Raw genomic sequence first — 15,779 nt, 5'->3', positions numbered from 1 at the left:
TTCTTATTAATCCAATTTTTTCTTAAGGACTAAATGACTAACTCTCAACTCTAGAAGCCAATGACCCAGAAGGAGGCTGGTCTAGATCGCACAGTCGGGGCTGAGTCGAGTCACCCTCTAACTCTGAGCCCAAGGTTTGGTCAAATATCTTATTAGGGCTCGGCACTAGCAAAAGTGGCAGTTATATAAATAATGTGTGTCCATGAGGAATACGTCCAGCTTTGAGGGAGAGGGAGAAGCAGGCTTCCCACCAAGCGGGGAGCCCGAGGTGGGACTCAATCCCAGGACTCCAGGATCAAGACCTGAGCCGAAAGCAGATGCTTAACTGACTGACTCACCCCGGCGCCCCTCCTGCTCCACCATTCTTACATACGCCTTTTGCCCTGTGGTGGAAGGACAGCTTCTAACTTAGCAGATACCATGTCCCAGCTTCCAGCAGGGAAAGGACAAAGCACAAAGCTTTCTCCTCAGGAAACTTTGCTACCCCCCACCCCCCAAAAAGAAAACCTCCCCTGGGCATTTCTCACTACAATTCTCTGGTCAAGACTGGATCCCATGACCACCCTAACTACAGGGGAGGCCGAGAAATCAACTACTTAAGCTTTGTAGTCTCCATAGGAAAGGACGTCAAAGGAGAAATTGATTGAAATGGGTGTGAAGTCATCCAACCTTTAGAAGAGAACTAACCCACGCTTACATACACACGTATTTTTAAAAATTAATTCATGCAGCAACACTTCCACTGAAGGAGCGTAGGGAGAAAATGTTTTGGTGCAGTCTTGGGTGGGGGGTGCTTGACAGGGCTTAATATCACCAGCACTGAAAGTAATAAATGTTATCCCTCTTTTCTATCATGAATATGAATGACGCTCTGAAGGCTGAAAGCAACCTAAGAATTTACGTGAGAAATGAGGCATGAAACATTTTTGAAAATATATTAGCCCAAAGTCTGTATTACTACATATTTTATACCCTTTTCAATATGCTACAAAAGGTTTGAGCCATCAACTGAATGCTGCCAGAAAAGAACAAATAAGAACAAGGATACAAAAATAAATGCTGGGAGTCAAGTTACCCCCAAGATGTTCTTTATGGTCGGTGTAATGATCACGGTACCGGGCAGATGGTTTGCTTCAAACTCTCCCCATCGGCACTTGTGCTGCGAGGTGGGTTCTCCAACAAGCTTATCCCAGGCCAAGTGGTCAGAAATACTCATTGAACTAAGTCGGTATTGGAGATAGAATTCCATAAACACTTCCTGCCCCCACCTCCTGCCCCTTGGTTCCTTGCACTTTCTTCTAGGCCTGAGATCTTTTCTCTTATTTTGAAAACATGAGGGAAACATGTCTAGTCGAGGGGTTCCTGATGGGGAATTCAGTTAATGTTTAAATTCTGTATTATGAATGTTTTTATTGTCTAAAATATATTTTCAGACATAGTCCTGTGATAATCAGAAGTATGAATATATCTTATATCCCATGAACTTTATCCCATGTTAATGATATTCAGTAAAATGGCCAACCATGTGAAAATATGTACCCTGTTAAGATATTATGCATTATTTTAATCCTTTTTTCCTTTACATGATTTTAAGAAGTTCTGCAATGAATATACATTATTCTCACGATAGGAAACAAATGCCAACTTCGGTTTTTCCATGAGGTTATTGTCTTACCAGACCAGACATGAGCCAAGTTTGGGCTTCTAAAGTGAAACTGTGTGGGGCATTATGTCTGTAGACAAGTGCCTGTCTACTGTCTGGATGCCAGAGAGTCTCATGGTTCATGTACTTAGCGTCATCATTTCACTCATAAAAATGTCTACTCCTGGCCCCAGACATGGTAATTCAGTCGGACAGGGGTGGGGCTCAGAAGTCTGCATTTTTAACAAGTCCCTCATTCTTTTTTTTTTTTTTTTTTTTGAGAGATTAAGAGAGAGAGCACACAGGAGTGAGGTGGAGGGCAGAGGGAGGGGGAGAGAATCTCAAGCAGACTCCACCCCAGCAAGGAGCCCTACAGAGGGCTCAATCTCATGACCCTGAGATCATGACCTAAGCTGAAAACAAGAGTTGGGCGCTTAACTGACTGAGCCACCCAGGCACACTCAACTCCCCTCATTCTTTTTTTTTTTTTTTTTAAGTCCCCTCATTCTGATACAGATAGTCCCCAGGCTACACCAGAGAAACATTGCTCTGATAAGTCTTTTGCTCACTTATTGAGAGGCCGCAGTCTTATGTCGATGTCCATTCTTATGGATCCCACTGATAAGCCAGTCTGCCCCCTCATACCAGAGAATGGTGCCCCCTCTGCTCCACCTTTCAAAGGGTAAACTGCTTTTACTTTTCCTCAGTCACAAGGAGTTAATAGGTTAATAATTTGCAAAACACTTCTTAATACTTAATAATACTTCATTATACTCAAGTATTCTGTCATACAGAAAAAGTGTTTCTTTTTTTTTTTCTTTTTTACTTTTAAAAATTTTACTTATTTAAGAGAGAGCTGGGGCACCTGGGTGGCTCAGTGGGTTAAGCCTCTGCCTTCGGTTCGGGTCATGGTCTCGGGGTCCTGGGATCGAGCCCCGCGTCGGGTTCTCTGCTCGGCGGTGAGCCTGCTTTCCCCTCTCTCTGCCTGCCTCTCTGTCTACTTGTGCTCTCTCTCTCTCTCTGTCAAATAAATAAATAAATAAATAAATAAAATCTTTAAAAAAAAAAAAAAAAGAGAGAGCAAAAGTGAGAGAGATTACAAAAGGGAGAGAGAGAAGCAGGTTCACCGCTGAGCAGAGAGCCTGATGTGGGACTCGATCCCATGACCCTGAGATCATGACCTGAGCTGAAGGCAGACGTTTTCCCAACTGAGCCACCGAGGCACACCAGAAAAAGTGTTTTTTAATTAGTTAAATTCAACTGAATGCCCATCATGAATGAGAAGAGAGATATTAAAGATACACAAGACCAACCTCTACTCCCAAATGAAAATTTCCAGATTAGATATCTCCAGCTTGTCTGTCATTGCTTATGAATTCCCTCAACTGATCTTTAGTGATAAACTACACAGTACTAGTGGATGGTTACTATTCTAGAAGGATCATTTCTCAGCCAATGAAAATGCCAGAACAACTGGTGTAGTAAAGATTTACCTTTAACCCCCCTTTAAAAAAAAAAAAAAGATTTTATTTATTTATTTGACACAGAGAGAGAGATCACGGCAGAGAGGGCAGGGGGAAAAAGGCTCCCTGCTGAGCAGAGAGCTCAATGCGGGTTTGATCCCAGGACCCTGAGATTATGACCTGAGCCGAAGGCAGAGGCTTAACCCACTGAGCCACCCAGGTGCCCTAACCCTTTTCTGCTAAGAAGTTTTTACATCATTTTCTTCATTCTCAGAGATGGTTCTATTTTTCTTCTAAAAACCTAAAGAAGGACTTCTCTTGGCACAACACATGTCTGGGGAGCTCTTACTGTAAATCAGCCTTCATTTATTTCCTGGCTATCAGACAATGTTTCACTTAGATACTATATCTGAGGCCTCATCTAAATTTAGGAGAATGAGACTGCAGATTTTAGAAATAATCTGCCAGCTGTGCTGGTCAAAGTGTCTTGAAGCCCTTTGCAAAGAGTAAGAAAAGGAGGAGAGGGAGGGAGAAGAGAAGAGAGGAGCCTCAGGGACAACCACAATAGAATTTTTTAAGCATCTCCTAAATGCTAGCCATGAAGGGAAGTGCTTTAATAAAGTACCTCACTTAGACCTCCTGATTAAGCCAGGAGATGAATGTTCTTTATAGCCTGACTCTACAGATCATGAAAACTGAGGCAGAGAGAAATTATGTAAATTGCCCCAAATCACAAAGGTACTAAGATTCAGAGCTCTGTGTGTTTCCAGAACTCTCCACCACACACTGTGGGACACCATGCCGGTTGAAGGCACTCAGGCAATTTGGGGCAGCCCCCCTCAGGAGCTCACTACTATCACCCCAGCAGCATCGGAACAGCCAGGAGACACTATGGCTGATCACAAGTTACGGTCCACTGTCTAACCCGTTAGAAGGCCTCCGACAGCCTCAGAAATCAGGCTGGATTTAGGAAGGCGAGCTTCCTTTCCTCACCAAATCAGTCCCTCCCGATTCAGACGCTGTATCCTGTCTTCCAACGGATCAATCTACTGCACCGAGGAAGGCTGGTTCTAAATTTCGTAATAAAACTATCAGAATGATGAAAGAGAACACGATGGGCTGCCGGAAAAATATCAAAAATCAGTGTGATGCTTGAGTTGGCCCGATTGGCTCATATACTGTTTTCTGTTACAAGGTGAAGAGCAACTATTGGGCTGTTAATTAATGTTATGTTATTATTATGAGGGAGGCCCAAGGTTCAGACATTCTTAATTGCCTGAACTCCTGGGCTAATTAATGCAATTTATAAGGGATATGTCAGGAATAATAGTATATGTTTTTATATCAAACATAAAAACATGAGGGACGTGCCCCTCACTGAAGGTTACCAGATAGTTCTAAGCACTTAACATGGGTCTTGTCAGAGAAAATCCCAGTACATTAATTTAATAGGCTCAGAGTTACTTATCAAAAGGCTGTAGAGCATAATGTTTTGCATAATCAAATGGTTTATTAACGCAAGTCATCATTTGATTTTTTTCATTTATATTCCAATTCTCAGAGATATAAGCATATCAATTACAAAAACAGCCTACAATGTCTAAATACAAAATAGCTACGAGGCGAAGTATTGTACACAGCATCTAGAATACTATAGAGCTCAGTAACAAGATGATTTTCACAAAACACATGCCAAATGTTGATTATTCACATTACCTGACAGGAAATGCCTTGTGGTTTTTTTCCTTGAAAAGTATGCATGTTATTACTCAAAAGAAAATCATCTTCATTTAGATCTATGAAAAGAGATAAATGTTATGCAGATTATCAGAAATTACAGGACTTAAGAAGTTTAAGTGCAATTTAATACTCTTTATTCTTTTCGTTAGTCTATTACAGCACTATATTGCCTAGATCATAAATCTTTATTTTCTTAAAGATATCTTATTCTCACAAGAAACGGGTCAAAATAAAATACAAATTTAACAAATTAACAAATTTAACAAAGAAAAAATGAAGAATGCCACTGGCCAGCTGGGTATCTGAGCAAGCATGGAACCTCTCTGGGACTCAGTTTCCCTCTCAGTAATAAAAGAGTAGCATACTACCTACTAAATTCAGTTACACAGTTACCAGTTTGTGGCCTCTGCTGTAGAAAAAGGAGGACGTTCGAGGGTCTTGAACTAAGGAAGAGACATCAGAAAAATGGTATTTTATGAAGATTAGCTCTTTGTTTTGTGGTCTTACACATTTTTATTTATTTGCAATCTCCCAAATATTGCCCTACAAGAGAATATTTAGAAAACAGAAGCAATTTGGTCCTAAGTAGTAACGAAGTTGCAATAGTTGAATTAGGCAATATGCAGCTGTACTTTCCATTGATGGCCACAGAAATATCCCTCACACCACATATTCCACAATGTGAACTTGGTATGTCTCCATCAAGAAACAGAGTTCAGGGTGCCTGGGTGGCTCAGTGGGTTAAGCCCCTGACTTCGGCTCAGGTTATGGTCTCAGGGGTACTGAGATCGAGTCCTGCATCGGGCTCTCTGCTTGGCAGGGAGCCTGCTTCCCTCTCTCTCTCTCCCTCTCTCTCTGCCTGCCTCTCTGCCTACTTGTGATCTCTCTCTGTCAAATAAATAAATAAAATCTTAAAAAAAAAAAAAAAGAAAGAAACAGATTCTCCTCTAATTCAACTGAACTTAGTAACTTAGTAACTCACTTATCACAGGACAATGCAGTGGAAATGATGCTTTGTGACCCGTCCCCCCCTCCTAAGACTAGGTCAGAAGAAGCCTTACAGCTTCTGCCTTGTTCATTAGGGATGCTCACTCTCCAGACACTTCCTCCTGTGGTGCGTGAAGCTCCCTCTCTTGTGTCCCTCCCTCTTGCAATCCAGGCCTTGTCCAGGGTGGGGCTTACATCACCTGGAGAGGCCACATACTGGAAGTCTCCACTGAGCCCAGCCTGCACGTGATCCCAGAACAGGTGCCAAATATATAAGCGAAAAAGTCTCTAGATGATTGATTCAAGCCAACAAATATTTAAGTCCTCCCCAGTCATTCGAGTCTTTCCATAAAAGGCCTCAGATATCATGAAGCCCTGCCCTGAATGAATTCCTGGCCCACAAAATCCACGAGCCTAATACAATGCTGTTTGATGCCATTAAATTTGGGGGTGGCTTTTTTGCAGCAACAAGATCATGAGAACATGCAGAAACTACTTAAGTGAGTCACAGATGACCGCATACGTAGGAATGCACATCCGACGTACACATTCAGACTCCAACTGCCCCTCGAGTGCAGATGTGGGGAAGAAATGAGATGAGGTAAAAAAGCAAAATAATCTAATAATCTAATAATTCTAATCAGCTTCCAGGTGATTCTAATGAAGATAGTCCTAACCACACTCAGGAAACTATAACCCTAGGAAGAACTCCACTAAGGAACTGAAGGGAGACTCATTTGTCCAAAACACGAAGGTGCTGAGTGTTCTCGTCACTCGATTCAGAAAAGTCCTTCTTGGAAGCAAGAGGCCTGCTTACAGCAGCCTGTGCTCAGGGAGTTTCTTCCCAGGTGATAAATGGATGTTCAGGTGCGAAATAGGGCTTTTCTCTGTCACTCCTTCATGTGATCCAGTCTAACCAAAGTTAAATTACATGGTCTTGGGAAACAATTTTTAAATTAATTGGTGGTCCCTGAAAATTAAACAGAATAGCAAATACATTTGTGGCTTTATCTATTTGCCATCCTGAAAGTGAGGGTATCAAGCCAAAAAAGAAGAGAATTAATAAGGTCTGGAAAAATCAAGCCAGAATGTTTACATGCATACTCCGAAAAGGCGGGCCAAATAATAATATTGACTAGAATTCAGGAAAGAAGGTTTCAAACCAATGGCAATTCAAATGTGAAACCGGAAGCTCCTAGTAACATCCCTCCTATAATAAGATTTTTGGTAATGAATCTCATCAAAATCATACGTAAGGAGTATTTATTTTTAAAATAATTTGACAGCAATATGGGTGAAATTAATATTCCCCTCAATACTAACCATGTTTCCTGATCTTATCCAGCCCTTTACTTCCTTTACTAACAGGCCAAGTTTTATTATTATTTTTTTGCCTATTTTCTGTTTTATGGAATAGTCTGTCATAGTCCCACTGTTTGAAAAATCTCTAAATATGTTGTTTCCTTTTTATTACTTTTTAAGTTCTAAACTCCAATTCACAGATTTCAAAGTTTGTTCTTTTCAAGCTTGATTTAGTTTCTTCATAAAATTAAGGCCAAAATCAATTTTAAAATCATAAATTTAAAATTTTAAAATTGATCTTGATTTACTCTAATGAATATTATTACTATTCTGCCTTTGATGATGCTGAAAATACAATTGATATGAATTACAGATTAATTTTCCTTGATACCTAAACTATGCCAGTGCTTTAGTCATAAAGTCCTGAGCACTTAATTTATTTTGCATTTATTTTGCAGATGTAGTCTCTTTTAACAGCACAGATGGAGGCTTCGATAAAACTCTTCTTAGAAGAAGGAAATGGACTAGATAAACTAAAAATATTATGCTTCTGGCACTCAATGTATTCTGGTAAATTTTGTCTTAACTGACATAACACAGTCATATTCTTGAGCTACATGAATATCTATAGATTCAAACACCAGGCACAAATTCTTGCTAAACATAACCTGTGGACATTTCTTTCATCAGGCCCCAATATTCTTTAGGCCTGAAACGTTGTTAATATGTGTCATCAACAAACACCTTTTTGAAATTGAAACTGAAATGGAGAGAAATGGCCTTTTTTCCCCCTTTGGTCTTGGAGTTAGTAACAGATTCCGTAGGAGTTAGTGCCACTCCTACCATTTAATTTCCTGTATATTTTCTTCTATTTTATTGAGGCTGCCTTCAGAATTTCATCATATGTGTTCAATAAAATAATGGGCTCTTGTGATAGCAACAAGGCACCCTCCGGTCTTCCTCTCCCTAAACTTGACAGACTGCCTATCCTCAGACACAGTAAACCTCTCTTCAGTAATTATGCAATTAACAGTTGAAAAGTAGTGTTTAAAAATGAGAAAGAAATATTGTGGGTTGATGGGTAGGGCACTAATTGCCTAGAAATACTCTGAGCTTTCCAAATGAAGCTCCTCCACCCATAAAATTCAAGTCCACAACTTGTGGCCCTCCCTTCCCCACTGAATTTCTCCCTTAATTTACAGTGGCATGGATGGCCTTGGTCTCGGGCCATCAACTCTTCCTTGCACAGCATTAATCCCTAGGAAATGTCCTGTGACTCAGCTGCTACTGCTGAAATGCCAGCCGAACTTTTAGACACACACACACACACACACACACACACACACACGTGCGCGGGCGTGCGGTTATATGGTAGCTTAAGATGCAGAAGTAACCAAAGCTGAGAAGGTTTCTGTTAAAGGCTTGCATTTTTTTTTCTCTAACAAAAGCACATCTCTAATCAGAAACACCATACTATAAAGCCAAGATTTTTCGCTATAATAGAATTACCTGCCTATGACTCCTAAATTTAAAAAAAAAAAACAAAAAACGGAGAAAATTATTTGCAAAAAAAATAGCAAACTGAATTATTACGAAATGGTAAAATTTATGACAAAATAATCTACAGTACAGTTATAACTTCTTGATCCATAGATCAATATACAATAAGCTAAAAATCACATGTATTTATTAAAGGGGCGGAGGATAGATTATGTGGATGAACGTCTGACTAATCTGTAGAGTCTGTGAGTGAACATAGCTGGCATCCACGAGATAAAGATACAGTCCAATTGCAACATGATCTTAAGACATTTCCTATGTTGTGATTAAAGAAAATACCTAAATTCCAAAATGTTTCATCTATTTATTTATATAGAAAAAAGTATAACTATTTAAAAATTCAATTAAAATTATTTCCCCAAATGTTACATAATCTTGAATAAAACAGAAATACTGCAAAATAAATTATTTTCATAAATAATTACTATGTAAATCTAAGAGGACTCTTAAAAGGTAAAATTTGGACAGATTATATAATCAAATCACTAAACTAATGATAAAGATGCACTATAATTCCCTTTGTCCCAGGATATTAAAAAATATATTTAATTAAAAATTAGAAACTCTTAAATAATCAATAACTAACATAATTATTGTTGTTCTGGTAACATTAGAGGGAGAATACCAAGCAACTTTTTATGCTGTTGTTCATGTTTGTGAACTCTGAAGACTTTTTGTTTTATTCATTACCTTCCCAAAGTTAAATAATTTTAATTTTGAAGTCATTTATTATTAATACATTTTACTACACCTGGCTGCTAATTTTCTCTTCTTGGGAATTTTAAAATTATGAAATGATATAATTTTGTATTAATAATCAAGGTTACTCTTCCATATTTGTAAGGAAAATGTAAATGTTTTAACAACTATTAATATATTAATGTTATTTTAGAGGGTTTTTCTATGGGCTGATTTGTAATACATTTTAAAATTATTATAGACATTAAAGACTTTAAAATATTATTTGCAATTGATTCTTTGCTTCAACAGTCAACCTAATTAGATTCTACTTCCTTTCTATATGTCTATGAGTATCTATACACACCCAGACACACGTATATATCCTATTAATAATATATATCTCCTATTCTAGTTGTTTTTCCTTTTTTAAGTAGACCACAATGCCCTGCTTATTTTAATAGGGAAAGATGTAAATTTTTCTTTCCTGCCCTTTAAGCTACTTTGGGAAAATGCAAAGTCAGCTGAACTGAATTTAGCAATTACCTTTTAGCTGACAGAGTCTTCTGATGTGGGAATCATTCTCAGGCTTGCGGGGTTCCTGCCAGATTGTGTCACTCACTGTTTTCCTTTCTAAAATAAAGCAGAGGATTGGTTAGCAGAATTCACAGTAACATCTGTCCAGTAAGTGTAGGAAGTATGAAATCAAAACAAGATAAGCACACAGTTGTAACGTGGTAAGAGACAGGAGAGCTCTGTGGTCCATCCTAGAGAGTTCTAGTGCCTGACAGACAACCCCCAAGTGTCCTGCGGGCCCCCATGTCTTTCCATAAACTACATAAGCACCCAGCATACGCGGTAGGATGCTGCTGTTATTGAAATACCTGTTGATAGTCTGTGATTACATTATTCTTGGAAGGATTTTTCCTGAATTAACATTTAGGTTTTCATGCTTAGTTCAAGTCTCCCCACCCTCCGCATTCTTCATCATTTTTAACAAAATGATCAAGTGTGTGGAGAGAACACCGAACTGCAATGGTTTCAAGAAACTCTCAAATCTTGAGTGGAAGAACAATGACTTACTTGCTCGGCCCTGTCCTCCCACCACCTAGAGCAGGGCCTGGAAGTGCGGTGAAGAACTAAAATGTGCTAACATGATGAATTAGAATCCCTTCTCGTCTTTTTACCAAAGATGATCATTCCACACGTCCTGTCATCATACTGATAAGGCAAATTTGAGATAATACACCCAAAGCGTCACAGGGAAACAAAGTCAGCACGTCTGTGTTGTTTTTAAGGTCACTGTTTACTCTCCTGTTTGACTACAGGAAGGGAATCGAGCATCAAGAATTATGTTAGGAAGGAAACAGCTATAGCCTTGTGTGTACAAACTGCATAGCAGGCTATGAGAAGAAATCTGATGGAAAATAAAACTTTGACTTACTTCCTTTTACTTAAGATTATGCATTATTTAAATCAGGGCTGATATGCAAAATATTTAAGAACTACTTGCCCACAGGGCCTTGACTAGTGAGCTAGGACACAGCCTCTGTGGATGCTGCTCTCTGAAGAGTAACTGACCTCACTAAGATGCAGACACTCTTGAAGATGCATCCATTGATGACCATCACCTGGGTCTGAATGAGCTTTTCAGATCCTACCTAGGAGACTGGATTTTGAAAAGACGGGAACAGGAGTCTGAGCATCCAACTCCTAGACTCTACCAGAGAGAAAGGGCACCCACAAATTTAACAGGCTTCACTAAAAAGAAATTATTGCCTGGGCTCCTTGGTGGTTCAGTTGGTTAAGCATTTGCCTTCAGTTCAGGTCATGATCTCGGGGTCCTGGAATCAAGCCCCACATCAGTGAGGGGGGGTGGTCCCCGCTCAGCAGGGAGCCTGCTTCTCCCTCTGCCTCTGCCCCTTGCTGCTCTCTCTCAAATAAATAAATATTTTTTTTTTTTTTTTTAAGATTTCATTTATTTCACAGAGATCACAAGTAGGCAGAGAGGCAGAGGGGGAAGCAGGCTCCCCGCCGAGCAGAGAGCCAGATGCGGGGCTCGATCCCAGGACTCTGAGATCATGACCTGAGCTGAAGGCAGAGGCTTTAACCCACTGAGCCACCCATGACCCAATAAACAAAATCTTTAAAAAAATAAAGTATTGCCTGAATAATCCAGATATTTAAAAAGATTTTATTTATTTATTTATTTGCGAGAGAGTCAAAGATAGTGACAGAGAACATGAGTGGGGAGGAGAGGGAGAAGCAGGCTCTCTGCCGAGCAGGAAGCCTGACTTGGGGTTCAATCCCAGGACCCTGGGATCATGACCCGAGCTGAAGGAAGGCACTAAACCAACTAAGCCACCCAGGCGCCCCTAATCCAGATGTTTTGCCACTGTGACTACTTTATAATTAGTGAACTATATTCTGAAAGAAAAGGAGAGATGTTATCCGTTAGCTTTCTAAAAGTAATTAATAGAATTAGATATTTACTTCAGAATTAAATAAACATCAAGGCTTTATTGTAACTACAAAAACTATGACCACAGAAACTAAAGAAAAGGTCTGATGTTTGAAATGCTGTGGAAGAGTCTTTTGTAATATATTTTTTATTTCTTTTTATTCACTCCTAGATTCATATATCTGAAAAGATACGGAAGAGGTCACCTTGACCATGGTCAGCCAAGCTAACGTTGAGAAGCCGGAAGATAATCAGCCAATAAACCATCAAAGAGAATTATATTTTTAATGTAAAAGGAAATTATTCTGAATAAATCAATGATTTCTTTGTCTTAGCCATTTACAATTAGAATGGAACCACCTCCCTTTTAAAAAAATTTCTTCTGTAGAATTCAAAGACAACTCAATTTGATTTCATTAATCACTTATTGTTGCTCTATGGAAGCGGCAGAGGAAAAGAACTTTTAGAGAAACAGAACAGGTTATCTGCATGAGTCATCCTCTAAATTACTAACCAAATCCTTCGTTTTCAGACACAGATCTCCGGATTGACCTAGAAGAATAAAAGAAACATATTTAAGTCTACACCTTACCCACTAAGCACATATTATTTACTAATAATATTTTTAATCAAGCAGAAATTAGATTACTTAGACATGCTTGCACTACGTTTGAGAGCAGAAATACATTCTACCCCTAACTAAGGTCTATATATAGCCCTGAATTTTCCTAAGCACAGTTAATATAAGTATAATCTTGGCCTGGAAATTTCCATGCAGTTTGGAAAAATTTCCATGCAACATTCATAAAACTCACACACACACACAAGTGGGCCACTTTGACATGATTGTATCTCGAGATAATCAAATAAATAGTTAATGTGGAAAAGCTCTTTTTGAAATAATTTCATTCAATAAATACAGAAAGGAGGACTAAATGTAATCATGTAATATCCCTAATGAAACAATGGATCTGGCCAATAATCAACAGTTGCTGTTGAAACTCTTCATTGAAAGGCTAAAAGGGCAACTTTGTGTTGATGGCTCAGCCTGATACCATCTGAACTCACCAAGCACGTTCACAGTCATAAAACTACAGACAACCAAACATATGGGCTTCCAAAGTAATGCAGCAGGAAGCCTACAGTCACTGATAACCTACTTTTAAAATATATCACATATCAAACTTGAACACTATCAAGCCCAGAGATCTACCTAAAGAAGTTACAGGAAACATACAGGATAGAAGAACATGTTTTTTGTTTTTCTTTTTTTAAATACCACAATGATGAAATCAGCAAGGTTAAAAAGTGGAAAATTCCTCAGAACAAACAATCCAGTTTCTTCAAGCAATCCATGGAGAAGGACCTATGAATTAAGAGACATGCACTGCGATGATCCTGATTGGATCATGATTTAAATTAACTTTTTAAAAATAAAAAAAGCACTTGAGGCTCTCAGAAAAATTTTAACAGTGACTATATATTTGGTCATATTATACAATTTTTCTTATTTTATTCTACTGCAGTGGCGGCACTGTGTGTGTGTGTGTGTGTGTGTGTGTGAATACATATATATATACGTATATATATATATGCTTACCTTTCAGCAATATATATCCAAATACAAAATTATGTGTCTGGTATCTGCTTTAAAAAAATTGTGGAGGTTGGAGCACTAGGGTGTCAATGGGTAGAAATAAAATAAGACTGACTATAGGTTGACACTTGTTCAAGCTTGGTGATGTGAGTTCATTATCTCCTCCATTGTGTATAATTGAAAATTCCCATAATAAAATGTCCAAAACAGAAACAGAGAATAAGACTGTGCTGACTCGATCATGTTAATTATTTTACGCGCTGGGTGAACACACACGTGTCCTGTACCTATGATTAACTTTGGGGTAGCTTGAGCGTTTTCCACTATTTATATTCTTGGTCATCATTAAATTAGTGCTGTGTTCACTTTCCCTTAAGCTCAGGTTTGTAAGAAAAAAAGTCTGTATATATAATTTTTGTCTTTATTTTACTTTTATTTATTTTTTATTTTATTTTATTTTATTTTACTTTTATTTTATTTTATTTTCTTATTTTTATTTGTTAATACAAATGCTTAGGACACCTCTTGGCAGAGTTAGTGTTCCCAAAGAACCATTTATAGTATTGTAAGGTGAGGGGGAGGAGAACAGCATGAGATGTTATCCCTTCAGGGGAGTGGTGGACAAGGGAATTAAGGAACTGGAAAGTCTTCGATTTTATTTTAATTGGTCACAATCGGAAGAGCACATTCACTGGTTTTGAAAAATCCTAATTAGTTGGCATCAGGTACTTTCCCTCTCATCCATTCCCCTTTTTCCTGTCCATGTTTTGATATCCTCTGATTGATAGACGCATCAATCATAAGCCAATAGCTGTCATTTCATTTAAGGATTTTATTTGGAATCGGTGATTCCTTATCCGTGGCTGGAGGGAGACCCGGCATAGGCATCGCAGTTTTTCAGATGGAGATGAGCTGTGCCAAAAAACCCCCTTCTTTACTCCTGCTCAGGCTTAAAATGCTACCGTTGTAATTTAAATAGTTAACTGTAGCTAAAAGACAACTTCCCTGGTCTGCCAGGTGCTCTAAGCTGTTAATCCAATTACCTACTTCCTATGGGTGTGTTTTATATCCTTACTGGGACAAAGCTTTGAACAGGTAAGGAAAACAACTATGTAAAAGCTCAGAGTGTCTTGGGGGCAGGAGAGCAAGACCCTCCGGAAAGACTCCATCCAGACAGAATTCCACAAAGGAACAGTTTGGTCTCAGAGCATTCAAAGTGCAAGGAAGCTATTCCATATCATCAGCAACCAATCTGGAAATTTCCCCATAAACCAACTTCCGGCCCCTATGTATTTCCCGCTTATTAGTTAAAATCCCATTACCTTATGCAACACGTGTGTACCACATCCTCTGGCAGCTTGATGTGCTGAATGTAAAGCCAAGCCTGACCTAAATAACCCAAATCTCTTTACAAACACATTTTTATTTGGATTAGCAGAACCCTTCAGAAGATTAATAGATCACTGATAGAAGCATGTTTTTGAGAAGGCTCCCACTTTAATCTGAGCCTAGTCTGAACACATGTTTCTTCTTCTGGAAATTCAATTTTCACCTCTCTGTGGACAGAAATGTCACAAAACAGGTTTCCTATGCATCAGCATAAATAGATAAATGGTAGCAGAGTAAAACATATCTAGATTTGTACATGACAATTTTTTAAAAAGCACTTTGATAGGAAAACCACCAAAATATTACATTCAACATGATAGAACTAACAGAACATAAAACTTACAAAGTGAACTTAACTTACTTTCTTTTTGGTTGTGCATTCTCAAAGTTAGAAACTTCCTGGAAAACAAAATACAAAATAAAATAATACCATTCCAAGAAATCAGAAGGAGAATTCAAGAATGGTTCATCTTCGAGGATAATCTAAATGTAGTTCATTTTGCCCTTTCCCAGGAAGGTGACTGGTGTTTCCTCCCTGTATTTTGGTACTATATCATAGAATCTCAGTTCAAGTTTTTTTTTTTTCTCTCTCTTTTTAACTTTGAGAGGTGTAGAGTGCTTCCTTTATTAACTAGGGTTTATTCCTTATTCTAAGCCCTGATCAGTTAATAACACAAGTGTTTTAAATAAAAACATGCAATTAAATCCTCATAACCTCAAAGTTTCCATTCCTCATCAACCCACCAACACCAAGGGCAGAGATATGCACTAGAGTATGCTAATTATATCACATAGTACTTTCCTTTGAGAAAGTTCAATCTATCACAATACCCTGAGTGTGTAAAAATACACCTGTGATTCATCTGGTCTTTCTCATCAGAGCAACTGAACGTTGTATAAAATCCCTTACACTTTTCGGGGAAGATGATGTCGCCATGTCTTTCACCATCCTTGAAAGAG

The 15,779-nt window shown here is 38.5% G+C and overlaps 1 protein-coding gene across 1 annotated transcript in view; it reads right to left on the bottom strand.

The window, feature by feature from the left end:
- LOC116879629 (putative uncharacterized protein ENSP00000383407) overlaps nucleotides 1–15,779 on the bottom strand; it is a 74,857-nt gene that overhangs the window by 27,025 nt on the left and 32,053 nt on the right. Inside the window, exons 3-6 of the mRNA XM_032877987.1 lie at nucleotides 15,181–15,218; nucleotides 12,348–12,385; nucleotides 9,919–10,005; nucleotides 4,822–4,901 (exon numbers count right to left, since the gene is read on the bottom strand). Coding sequence (XP_032733878.1) covers nucleotides 4,822–4,901; nucleotides 9,919–10,005; nucleotides 12,348–12,385; nucleotides 15,181–15,218 — 243 coding nt within the window. The remainder of the gene's footprint in view (nucleotides 1–4,821; nucleotides 4,902–9,918; nucleotides 10,006–12,347; nucleotides 12,386–15,180; nucleotides 15,219–15,779) is intronic.

Source organism: Lontra canadensis, unplaced genomic scaffold (assembly GCF_010015895.1).
Source record: "Lontra canadensis isolate GAN:19392208 unplaced genomic scaffold, GSC_riverotter_1.0 scaffold62, whole genome shotgun sequence".
Lineage (NCBI taxonomy): Eukaryota > Metazoa > Chordata > Mammalia > Carnivora > Mustelidae > Lontra > Lontra canadensis.
This window is presented reverse-complemented; position numbering and strand designations above follow the sequence as displayed.